This window comes from Semicossyphus pulcher, unplaced genomic scaffold, assembly GCF_022749685.1.
Source record: "Semicossyphus pulcher isolate SPU_LCO1_2020_fin unplaced genomic scaffold, fSemPul1.0.p SCAF_23, whole genome shotgun sequence".
In the NCBI taxonomy this organism is placed as follows: domain Eukaryota; kingdom Metazoa; phylum Chordata; class Actinopteri; order Labriformes; family Labridae; genus Semicossyphus; species Semicossyphus pulcher.
In genome coordinates this window covers 3877340-3890562 of record NW_027211697.1, presented here as the reverse complement: position 1 = coordinate 3890562, position 13223 = coordinate 3877340, and the positions used below count along the sequence as shown (strand labels likewise).

At 42.2% G+C, this 13223-nt stretch overlaps 1 protein-coding gene across 11 annotated transcripts in view; it reads left to right on the top strand.

Annotated features, from left to right (window-relative positions):
• Nucleotides 1–13223, top strand: part of nfixb (nuclear factor I/Xb) — a 143632-nt gene that overhangs the window by 110506 nt on the left and 19903 nt on the right. For 6 of the 11 annotated variants that reach the window (XM_069674249.1, XM_069674251.1, XM_069674253.1 and 3 more), the window contains 6 exons: nucleotides 4263–4328; nucleotides 5268–5342; nucleotides 7227–7347; nucleotides 7657–7692; nucleotides 8285–8415; nucleotides 10943–11017. In XM_069674249.1, coding sequence (XP_069530350.1) covers nucleotides 4263–4328; nucleotides 5268–5342; nucleotides 7227–7347; nucleotides 7657–7692; nucleotides 8285–8415; nucleotides 10943–11017 — 504 coding nt within the window. The remainder of the gene's footprint in view (nucleotides 1–4262; nucleotides 4329–5267; nucleotides 5343–7226; nucleotides 7348–7656; nucleotides 7693–8284; nucleotides 8416–10942; nucleotides 11018–13223) is intronic. The other 5 variants (XM_069674255.1, XM_069674254.1, XM_069674250.1 and 2 more) reach the window with 2 other exon arrangements.

Here is a 13223-nt window from a genome sequence, read left to right as displayed (position 1 = left end):
TTTTAGTTCCATGTTGTGCTGCATTCCGACTCATGTACAAATTTTGCTAACTAAGACTTACAATTAGCGTCTTTACCTGAATTTGGTGCATCTTCTAGAGGTAAAACGAAACGCAAATTGCATTGGTGATTTTAGGTCTGTCTTTGGGAGTTGGGTGGATCGGGTGTCGCGCTGTACAGCTTCGCTGTTATGGATACCTGACTTGACGCTGGACATGGACAGAGTTTAGCGATGTTATCCCTCTTTGCCTTCATACACTCGTGGTTGAACAAGTTAGTTGTGTTGCTTTGCAGCACAGACACAGGTTTCATGCACTCTTTGCATATCATTGTTTCTTGTGTAACACCTCTTGTCTTAGACCTGAAATACCTAACAGTCGATGATTTTGGGCACACCGATGTTTCGGTTTAACAAGTGACTTGCTCTCTTCCTGTTTTAGCGTAACAACAAGCAGCGTTCAAGACGCGACTGAACGTTAGTAACCTGCATGACATGTTTGCACAAAGAAATTTCTAAGCCATAACAGATCAGTATGTTTGGAGATCGTAATGACAAACAACAAAGGCATTCACAAGGACAGCTACGTATTCTCTTCCTGTTTTCAACAGCTGCTGTAACCTTGACAACCACTGACTAATTCGGCTGAAAGTCCCCAGTTAACATGGTTACTCGTTGAACGGAAACTCCGGTCTATGTTGTTTACTCTGCCACTGCAAGGTAGAGGCTCATGACATACCAGCTCCCCCAAAACTGAAGCCAAAACCTCTTGATTGCCCCCTGAGGGAGTGGCTGTTAGTTTAGGGAGTGCTTGATTTGATATCCAGCAGAGTTTTCTAGAGGTGGAGCATGCATTTTAAATGTCAATATCGGCGTCAATAAACTACTTAATCATGGGTAAGCCAAAGTCGTGACCAGGATTAATATTCGATTAATACAGCCCTACATATAGTCGCTCCCTGCTTCCACAGTTTGAAAAGCGCTGGATTCCTTTCTGCTTATTCAGTTGGCTTCAGTTGTGCTTGTAGCTCTAACTAACCAGCTAGTGAATAATGGTTGTGAAATGTTCTAATGTTGTAACGAGAAAAAGAGAGTGAATATTGTTTAAAGTCATTAGCTGGATATACAACTCCAAGTGCTAATCCTTATCCCCTGGATGTACTGATTAAAAATAAAAAATAAAAACATTTGCAAAGACTTTACAACTTAAAAGGTTGACGTCTTTGCCACAGGTGCCCAAATACATACATGGTTTCAATTATTTTAGCCTGTTTCAAGTTGACCACCATTGTTACTATCATGCAGTCCCCACTCATTTTGTAGAACAGTAGTTCCCACCCCAGAGGCCAAGCTTATGACCCCTTGAAGAGGTCCCAAAAAAGTATTTCTTTATTGTTTATTTAATGAAATGTGCATTGTTTCTGCTTAATAAAGTTGGATCTAATCTAATCAAATTTTCATCTGCAGTCTTAGCACAGATTAAAGAGATTAAAGATCAGTTGTAGAAACAAAGAAAAAAACAACAACCGTTCTGAAACAACCTGCAGACAAAACGTGCCTACTTCACACCTGGTAGCACACCATCAACAATCCCAAAGTCATGAACAAAAAAAATTACCGACTTACCAACCAAACACTCGGAGTGTCTCAGTGCAATTATTCTTACTTTCAGTTCTTGGGGCTCTCAGACCCTTACAATGAAGCAATTATTTCAGTCAAGAAGTTGGTTCATTTTAAGCCTCGAAGGCTAGTTTTGAACAAGAAGGTCAATTGACTTAAAAGGCAGCATGCAATAAGGGATAGGATCACTCTACCTTTACATACTTTAACTTTATTACACCACCTCTTAAGTAGTGATCGATTATATCTGTCTTTTATACTTTTTTTTTTAAGATTATTTTTTGGGCTTTTTGCCCTTAATTGAAAGGACAGCTGAAGATAGACAGGGAATGTTGGGAGGAGAGATTGGGGGATGACATGCACCAAATGATCGAGTCGAACCTGCGATCAGTGCAATGAGGACTGTAGCCTCTGTATGTCGGGGGCCCACTCTACCAACTGAGCCAAACCAGCACCCTCTGTCTTTTACACTTTTAAGATCAGTTTCTGCTTACAGTTTTTATTGAAATTGAAAAGTTGAAAATTTGATTGATAATGTCACCAGAGTGACTTCAGCACCGTGGAATTACAACAGACTGATGTAGGTAAAAGGTGAAAGTCTGTTCGGTGCCAAAAATACTTTTGCACATTGAGCTGAAGCCAGCAGGTAATAATATTATCTTCATTTAAACTCATTTCCAGCCAACTAGTAACACATAAACACACTGAAGCTTCAACAACCACTCTTCATTAGGGACTTTAACTGTGATGTGCCATCCCTGTTGTCATGACGACCAGGCACTGAATTTTGGCTTAGAAAAGTGTCACATAGTGCAGGAGAGATTTTTTTGGAGGCATACGGGTTTAAAGAGGTTTTCAGTTATGGCTTGTAGTGAAGAACGTGATCAGGATTGTCGGGACGGGCGCTGCAGCAACAACAACGGCCCCAGGCTACATTTTTACATCTTACATTATCACCTTATTTGCTTTGAATGAGTCACTCATAATCCATTTTCCATCCTTCTTTATAGTTTATTAAGGTGCCTGACATCTGTGATCATGTCTCATTTCAAATTTTCCTCACCTCACACGTTCTCTACCATGCAGTCAGGACGGGCATTGCGACTCTTGCAGGATTGCAGACAAACATCCCAGTGGCTTTATCCTCACTCCATTTGCATTTCATATCCTCTGTAGGTCTTTTTATCTTTAAGACCATTGGGCCTGTATATGAGAGAGAGTGTGCTTTGCAAGCATGTGTGCCTGTGTGTGTGTGTTTGTGTGTGGGTGTGCCGTCAGCTAGCAGGAATGCATCGTACCGCCAAAGCTAAGATGGCTGCCAAGGGCTAAGATGGCTGCCAGGATTCCACAGAGCGACAGCACGGGAGAGAAAGAGAAGCAGAGACAGAACGAGTGTGAGAGGAGTTGAGGGAGGAAGACGCAAAGATGGACTTTCACTCTCTTTAGCAGAATGAGGAAAAAGTGTTGCGAGGAAAGAAAGAAACTCTAACCCTGTGTTTCCCGTTCTTCCTTTTCGACCGAGAGTGAAGAGGTTATTTTGTTGTCTCTTTTTGTTTCCTTGCTTTTGGCAACGCACAGACCGGGTGAATAGTGCAGCAGCTTGTTGGCACATCGTCCACTAATGCCACCCAAGATTAGGACGCTGATTTGGGCTTAGAAGATGTTGAGATTGGGGGGCCTTAGTAGTGGCTGAAAGGGGGCCTGGTTCTTGCCTGGGAGACTTGGCCCAGGACGGCCTTAAAGCGTCAGCGCTGTTGGGTAATTGGCCTGAATGGTATATATGATACAACCATAAAACTCCATAATACTGCATTACGCATCTGAAGAAGAATGGCAGCCAGCAGCCAAGCAAAACTAGCTGAAGCAGGCAGCTTTCTGTCGGCCTGCCCCTATAGATGTTAAGGTAAACACACACAGGAGATGCAATCCAAACAATGCTGAGAGCACAAAGTGTACGTTTTACAAGCACCCCTTAAAGGTACAAGTCAGCAGCGGAGGGCTGGAAGTTTTTTGGGGAAATGAAGCACTTTAACCCACTTACACTCTCAAAGGCCCTCACTTAAATAGTGTGCGTGTAACAGCCAAAGGCACAGAATAAAAGAAGTGGGGTTTTTTCACAGGAGACCCCAGAAACTTATTTTACAAGTTTCTTCAACTTACGAGTCAGCAGTGGAAAGCTGAGGTCTCTGAACACTTTACCCAACCTACAATGTCCTAACTTGTCTTTAGGCCTTAACTAAAATATTGTGTTTGTGCATTTAAGTTGGTGGAAGTTCCTGAAAGAGAGGATATAAAAGGAGAAAAGAACACACACTCCAAAGACACTTAAACCCTCAAACCCAATTGTGCTTTGGTGCTTTTTGTAGTAAGTTTCCCAGAGTGACAGACTCCAGAAGTGAGGATATTAACCTTTCAATTTGCCTTTTTATGACTTTCAACTGAGGTTCAAACAGAGTGGAAATATGCACCCGTCTTTAAACCCAGCCCCACTTCTGTCTGTGTTTAGCTGAAAGAAAAAAGGCGCCATTTCCCTTCGATGTTCTGAAGGGTACCCTCTGATGCTAACCTGCTGCCTCACCTTGGGTCGTGTCCAAACATCTGTCCAGCTGACTAACCATCTCTCTCCTTTTTTCTCTTTCTTTCAGAACAATCAGGACAATCAGACAACTCAAACCAGCAAGGAGACACAGACGTCAAGCCCCCACCAAATGGTACGACTGCAAGCACATACACACATAAAAATGTTTGATTTACCTGTTGGTTCAGGCAGTCACACCTGTACATACACTAACTGACATGCACATACTGTATGCACACTGCCTCCACATACAGGCCTCTCTGTGTGTAAGTGTCCCGGCAGAGTCGGGTCCAAGTTTATTATGGTAAGGAGAGCTGATGGTACTGTAGCGTGGGGGCTGTGATTGTGGCGGGCCACTCATAAATCACACTGACGTTATTGGAAGATGGGAACCACATGGCCGCTGCCGAGCTGAGCGCTGACCTCATGCGCTGTCCCCGCTGTGGTTAACCCTGGACAGGGATGGAGCGAATGAAGGGGAGAGAGGGAGAATGTGAGGAGTGGGGGTGAGAAGAAGAGACGGACAGATGGAGAGAGGGATAAAAAAGGAGGAAGGAAGGCAGAGAGCCGAGGGTGTCCTTTAAACACAAACCACATGGATTTTAAACATAGGGACATTATAGCAAAGACTAACACACTTTACAGGAGTTACAAATGTAACTACGGTTCTATGATATCTAGCTTCATTCATCATTGTGCCGTTACATATCTACTTGACATGCCTGTGCAAAGAGATCATAATACACAATGTTGCATACATTATGTAGCTGTCTATATGGAGACCATACTAACTTGTTGGATGTGATTGGATGTGTGTGCCGAATTGTCAACAGCCAAAATATAATAACATCCAAACCAGCGGCCTGCTGTGTCTTATAGAAAACACATGGGTCCACCGGATGACTCCGGAAGTGTGCAAAATTTTTCCATACGTGTGTTTTTCAGCTCCTTCCTTCTCTTTGTGTCTGATGTATGTGTGGTTTCTTGTCTGCACGTGATTTTATGCATGTTTGGCTTTAACATCTATGTAGCACTTTCTCACATGCTCCTCCTCTCTCTCTGTTTTACGTAGGACACTTGAGTTTCCAGGACTGCTTTGTGACTTCAGGGGTGTGGAACGTAGCCGAGCTGGTCCGCGTGTCACAGAGTGAGTCACAGCTTTAATTCTCTCTGTCAATCTGCACATAGACAGCACACTGTCCCTGTCAGCTGTCGAACAGTCACTCTGGTTTAACCCTAACTCCTTTATAGTGAAATTGCACATTTACTCAGAAGCCATGGGAGCAAGAACTCAGAAGTATGGTGTGAGTAAACAATAGGTTTGGACACCAACCTGATGACTTTATTCCAACTTTAAGTTTTATGCACCTGATGCAAGGCCTTTCTACCTGGAAGTTTAAAGTTCAAATGACAAAAAACTGACATTGCGATAACTTTATGTTCTGCGATATTTATTATAAAAAATACAGGAAATTGTACCATATAAACGCAGAGTGTTTTCATGTCAATTTAAACGATTAATCATACTTATTATTTGGGATTTTTAAGTCTATTGTCTTCTTCTTAAAAAAAAAAAGCACTCTCCTACTTTTAACACAGTTGGTTCAGCGACTCTGACAGCCATATGAAAAGTACAGAGAGTAGGCTACAGGTGGAGCAACACTTTCTTTATAAATTAAATACATTTCTTATACAGCATGTCATCAATGTGGTGATCATGTATGTTTAATTAGCATGATCAGACCAGTGACGGTAACACATCTGTGTGTGCTGCAGGTGTAGCTGCTACAGGTAAACAGTCAGCGGCTTCTCCGCTCTGTGAATTGCCTGTTTATGTAGCCATAGCATGATCCAGCATTGGGATAAGGATGACACGTAACGGATCGTCTGCCTAGATAATCCCACCGACAAGATCTGTGGCGGCGGTGGGGCACTGGTTTAGCTCAGTTGGTAGAGAAGGCGCCCCATATACAGAGGCTATAGTCCTCGTCACACTGATTGCAGGTTCGACTCCCTGTCTGCTGATCATTTGGTGCATATCATCCCCCACGCTCTCCTCCCAACATTTCCTGTCTATTTTCAGCTGTCTATAATGAATTAAAGGCAAAAAGCCCCCCCAAAAAATCTTTAAAAAAAAGATCTGTGACGGCAGCAGCGTTGCGTGCTTGTAATACACAGACTCTGCTGCACAGCGGTCAGTTCTCTAAGTGCTCTCATAAAGAGCTGCACTAATGTGATAACAGACAAACTTTTTCTGTACATAAGTCATAGAAACAAGAAAGTGGCGAGTTTTCATTTTGCATCGAGCAACAATAAAGTTGGAGCTTGATATGTTTCACTTCATTTGTCACACGATCGCACGTCATGAGATTGCGATTATTAAAACGACATATCATACAGCCCGCCCTTCAATTCAGAAACATTGAGATATTTCACATAATAATAATGATAATAATAATAAGTGACAATTTTGAACTGCTTATGGCACAACCCAAAAAAGATCACCTTTTAAAGTCATCCTCTGTTCAAGGAAATCTATGTCCATGCATCAGATTTACATTTGTGTAAAAGTAAAATCAACTCTGTGACTGTAAAAGAAGAACAAGAAAATGTGTTGTCAGTCTATCATGTATCATGTTCAGGCAGATGATTGACAGATGTTTGACTCCATTTTTCTTTTATGATTTATGATCAAATTTGGTGGCAATCCATCCAGAATCAGAATCAATGACAAATGACAAATGAAATGACAAACATTTAAAAATACAAGACATATGAAAGAATTGGGCAGTTTGTGCAGGAATATGCATGATATTGCCCAGGGAGAAGGTGTCCTAATGTGCAGAAATAATAATTCAGTGATGCATAAAATTATCCTGTAGTTAAGGTCAGTCACTAAAGCAATGTAATAAATATTAGAATAACACCAACCTTATCAAACCAAGTCATGATAATTTACAGTATGAAATTGCAACTTGTTTAAAAAAATGTGATGTGTGTTTTGTGTTTGTCGTGCGTGTCCATTACTCAGCCCCGGTTGCTACAGCAACTGGCCCCAACTTCTCCTTGGCTGACCTGGACAGCCCCGGCTACTACAACATCAACCAGGTGACCCTGGGACGGCGCTCCATCACCTCCACCCCCTCCACCAGGTACACACACATACACACACTGAGAACACACCTCCTCAATAGATTCTTCTTCCTGTACTAATATTCTTCATTTATTAATTCTTTAACCTCTTAACACTGCTGTGTTCTTAATGCTGCACCTGCTCTGCTTTTTGATTGTGGTCTTTCTTCCCCCTTCTCCCCCTTTTTCCTTCTTCACTGCTAATCCTTCCCATTCCTCCTCATTTTTCCCACCAATCTGTCCGTCATTTTGTCCGTGCTTGTGTCTTTTGTCTCTGTTATTTCCCCTTGCTCCCTCTGCCGTCCTCTCTCGCTCATCTTACGCTGCAGGACTGAAATGGAGCTTTATGCAAGTCTCCCACGGAGGTAGTTACACTCATTACTGAATATCTCCCTTGATACTAATGTAACACAGACCCCTGCATTATACTCGCACAAAAGCCACACACGCATGCTGTCACTCAGATACGGACACGAGCACATATATTTAAACATTCTGGATCAGCAGTGAAACGCTGTACGTTCACAACCCCCATTATTTTATTGGTCACAGATGTGTGAGTCCATAAGAATCTGCAAACACACACACAAATGCATTCCAGCATCACTTTCTAGCGTGAGGCTGCTCCGATACAGCATGTTGAACAAATTCCGGTCTCTTCTTTGTTTCGCTGTCTCCAGTTGTGTTGCGTCGGCCCCCTGGCTAAAACATAATAAGAAAAGAAAACATTGAAGGGAAATGTTGACATTTTGAATTTGTAGAACTATTGATTTCATGCAGACACATGCCTGACTCGGAATAAGCACTCACATTTGTCCCCAAATGTCCCACAGATGATAGTTTGCATTAATCAGAGTCCCAAAAGCCTGTTAGCTGTGCCAGTTGAGAAACCCAGGCTCACATGCAAGTTGAAAAAATAATGGAAAGATAACAACCCTCCTTTCTTTTTCCTCTCAGCTCCAACAAGCGCAAGTCCATTGACGACAGTGAGATGGAGAGCCCGGTGGACGATGTCTTCTACTCGGGCCGCTCCCCGGCGGCTGGCAGCAGCTCTCAGTCCAGTGGTTGGCCAAATGATGTGGATGCAGGTAGTCCCAATAAAACCTCCCCATCAGATTCTCCATGAGCTCGGCAGAGGTCCAAGTCAATTCAGGCACACAATTTAACTGATATTAAAGTTGTAGATAAAAAGATGATAATTTGATGGAGGCTGGAGCAGAAGTAATTCCTCCAATTCCTCTCCAGAAAAAAGTGGTTGCACACTGAATTTTAAAGTCACTGAAAACTTACTTTTTCTTCTTTCGCTAAAAAATCCTAATTTTTAATCCTAATATTTATTATGTATTGAGATTCAAAAATCAAAAATGTAGCTGATCTACTTCCTCATAAGTGGATGTGGTTTGATTATATTTGATTGACAGTGCTAGTTATTTAACCAAAGAATCCATCTACCCGTGTCCCACCCACCACACGAAACAAACTAATTGAAAAAATATGTTTTGTTGGCCTTTTAATCCAACTATTTTCACACTGACTGACTTGAAATGGACCAGAAGCCACAGCTCACCCCCTTTCACCATTCTCTCCATCACTTGACCCCTTCTTCCTACCAACTCTCCTTCAAACCCTCTTCCATCCACAACATCTGAACCCCTACCCCAATGGAGCCTGTTTGAGGTAGAGGTAGCATCATTAAGCTAAGGCCAAGTTGGCATCCTCTCTCAAATGCAGCAAGTACTTAAAGGGCCAGTTCACCATAAACATATATACTCTGATAGTTTTAGTTTTCTTTGCAGAGGCTTTCAGACTTTCACTGCTCAGACTTATGCACCCCAGTGCAAAGAAGGTGAATGAAATATCTTTTAAACTGAAAAACACTCAACACAATTGTCCAATAACAAAACATTGTCCCAGTTCCTGAGAATAATTTTCATTGGTTTCTATTTTCAAACCAAAAAAACCTCTTAAAATCTTTGCTAGGAAGATCTTTCTCTTAAATGACATGTTACTGTCCAGTTGTTCCAATATAACTTTTTACATGAGCACCACACCTCTGCTGCAACGGGGCGGAGGCAGAAGTCTCATCGAAGTAAAACCTCTGCAAATAAAACCAACAACTTGCTGCATCTCATTGGATAAAAGTGTAAAAAAAAAAAAAATTTTAACTAAAGTTTTGTCTGAATTGACCCTTTAATCAGACAACAAACTGAGTAGTTGTCTGAGTAGTCGGTGTAAATACTGGTAGAAAGGAATACATTTGTTCTGTTCTTATGAGATTTGCACTTATATTCATTAACTTTAACTCTGTGTGTGTGTGTGTGTGTGTGTGTGTGTGTGTGTGTGTGTGTGTGTGTGTGTGTGTGTGTGTGTGTGTGTGTGTGTGATGTATGTGTGATGTCTGAAGTTGTCTGAGGCACTAAATGTGGATATGACGCATATCTCTCAAAAGCTGTATAGACTTTTGTTTGTACAAATGTCTATCCTCTTTTGTGTTTTATTTTGTTTGTTATAGTTTGTGAGTATGGCTGTCAGAAATCATAATATCTTTATCCCATTATCATATTTAAAGAAGTGTTTGATGTTTAGGAAAGCACACTTTTTCAGCTTCTTGCTTTGAGTTAGACGAGAGGATTGATACAAATCTGATGTGATCGCGGCTAATATTAAGCTACAGTTAGCAGCTGATTAGCTTATATTCGATTTAAGCTTCAGTTTTTATACAGCTACAACAATGAAAAAACATAAAATGAACCTAAGAAATGATGGATGGCAGTTTTTTTTGTTACATTTTATTATCTTACATCCAAGCTAGCTATATCGCCTTTTCCCAGTCTTTGTGCTAATTACATTAAGCTAACCAGCTTTTGGAAATAAGGAAAAGCACATTACTGTTTATAAAATTTGAACTTCGTATGGGTCAAACTAACAAGATGAACTTTTTTATTAATGACTTGTGATTTTAATACTTACAGAGGAGTCAAGTGAGCCGTTTGCTGTGTTTTAAATCCTTGTAGTAAAGTGAAGCTAACCAGCTGCTGGTTGTAGCTACATATTTACAATAGCGAACAGAAATGACAGTGGTATCAATCATTTCATCTAACTCTCACCTAGAAAGCAAGTAACTTATTTCCCCAAATTTGGAACTATTTCTTTCCCATTATACCCCAGACACAGTCTGTGTTGTCTTCTGGAGTGTAACTAAAAGAAGCACCAGTGTAAGCAGCCAGTTAGATGTTAATCTTTCACCTTTTTGCTTGCAGTGTTTTACTATCATGATAGCGCTCATGTGTGATGTATTTACAGTAGGCTTTCATGGATATCTCTTTCATTAAGTTTTTTACTTTGGTGATTCTGATAAATTGTTAAATTCATACAGTATATTCTCCAATTTATAACCGTCACTCCCACTCACATGCTGCCATTTTAATTCTGCCAGCAGTAATGATGTTGCTATTTTATGGACACTTGCTGCACTCTATAACATTAAATCCCCCTGTTGCCCATTATTTAACCACCCGTCTTTCTCCCTCTCATTCTTTCACCCTATTTCTTCTGTTTTCTCTCCTCCCTTCTTCCATTGTTAACTCTTCCCTTCTCCCCTGTTTGGCCTTTCAGTGCAGCACCATTTGGCCAGTGTGCAGGAGAGGAAGATTAAGCATGAGAGCGATGGAGTGCAGTTTCCTTACCATGGTTAGAACAACATTAAACATTATACTGTGTACATGTATACATGCTCTTCTTCAGCTCACACCACCCTCAACTTGTACACATCTCTTTCTGTCCTGTTTTCAAGTCTGTTTGCACTTCCTGTGAGCTCTCTGAGCTGTTATGCATTTTCCATTCGTCCTTTTCTCTGCTCTTCTTGTCTCTTCTCTCCATTCCTCTCTTGTGTCTTGTTCTCTGGCTATGCTGCCGCTGGGTGGAGTTGTGTTTCTACCAGATGTCTGCTGTTGTCCATTGTGGGTTTACCAAAGCCTTTTGGTAGCCCAGTAGCTCCATAACATCCACCGCCTGTCTGCCTCAAAGATGCTGTTGTAAATCTGTAAAAGAAATCAGGCATCTAGGAGGATGAGGTCGTCCCTGATGCATTAAAGAAACATGTGTGAATTACTTTTATATAGCGTACACTGTCTCATAAACAATCCACTTGTAAATGGGAAATTATGTGCATAATCATATTCAAAAACCACATTGTTGTGACGCACCACATGCATACAAACAGAGCTTCTGAGGCGGTGTGATTTTGTCAGCAGCGTTCAGCTAAGTGCTCTGGGTGTTGTAATTTTGTCGTCCAGCCCTGAGAGAGAAAGCAAGCGATGAAAGACACAGGGAAGGAGGAGCGGGTGTGTGTGATTGAGGCTTTGTGGCGTAGCTGCGTTACCCAGTTGTTTGGACAGAGCTGTTGAGTGGCGTCCCACCTGCCGTAGGCCTGACTCAACCGTATCTGAAAGACGGCGCAGGAAAAACAACATACGACCCAAACAAACACGACTAAAGGCACTCAGGTGTGTCATCAATGCACGAGGCACCTTCTGTCTCCGAGACATGCTTACTCACTAACACGCACATTTACAAATGGCAAGCAGACACACACACACGCACAACCAGATTTAATCTCTTTCTCTGATTTACATTCACACACACATAAACACACAGGCACTCCCCAATCTGGAGAGGAGCAGCGTTCCGGTCCAGATGGCGCCTCCATGTGTCTACAGCAAAGGGAGCTACTGGGTTACAGCAGACATCTGTTCTGGTGGTGGTGGTGGTGTTGGGAGTGAGAGATGAGGAGGGATGGAGGATGGGAGGGGGGAGGACTGGGGAGGGGTGCTCCTCCGCCTCTGCTTGTGTCTGCTCTGGAGGTGATCTTCTACCTGAATGAAAAGCTCTGAGGCATAGCAGGTGATCATGTAATTCATCATTAAGTCTGCTGTATCCCGCTCTGCTCTGCTCCGTTCTCTCCTTCTGCCTGCTTGCTCCTGCTGCTCGGTGGTGGAAAAACCCAAAGTACTGGTTCACTGAAATGTGTGGTATAATGACGGAGATTCCTGCAACTTATTTGGTGATTTTTGTTGTGATGTGGGTTAAAAACTGGGATGTGCGAGTAGTTGTGGTTCTTTGTTTGCCTGAAGCACATGACCTGAGTGTTTATGAGTGCTGATGATGTGCAAGGTGGTCAGTTAATGAGGGATACTACTCTGTTTATGAACATTGTTTCTTGCTGACCAGAATGATGAGTGCGTGTCTGCTTTCCCCCCCCCCCCTCTTTGGTGTGTGTGCTTATGTGTGTGTGGGTGGGTGCACATGCTACTGGACCAGTTCTGTGACAGTAAGGGGGTTTGTGTGGTCGCCAGCTTGTTAGCGTGGCAAGACTAGAGGGTCATGGGAGCAATTGGCTGTCAGTCTGCTCTTGCAGTGTGCCAGGAGCAGGACACAGAAATAATGTAGAACAAACAACTGTGAGTGTGTGTGAAGACAAACACGCACACACACACACATTCAGAAACACACACACACAGTCACACACAGATTAAGAGAGAGATCAGAGTAACTTCTGTTAGCTTTATCAGACAAAGCTTTCATTGGGCATCTGGGCCTCATTTGCTGCTCCTCACTGAGAAGCCACGTAGTACCAGATATTTCAGCAAGATACCGACTAATTAGGGAATATCACAGAGACTAAAAACAATATGTATAATTTAAGGCTGTTTATGCATAATAAGCTGGTTATAATTGAACTTGTACTGTGGTGGCGCACAGTCATCCCTATACGCACCACAGGGGAGCTGGAGCCTAACCGGCTTTATTGCAGAGATGCATTGAATCCACAACATGTTGGGCCTCAGTTGTTCAGAGTTAACAAATGCCAGGGTGAAATTATTTTTTACCCTAACTC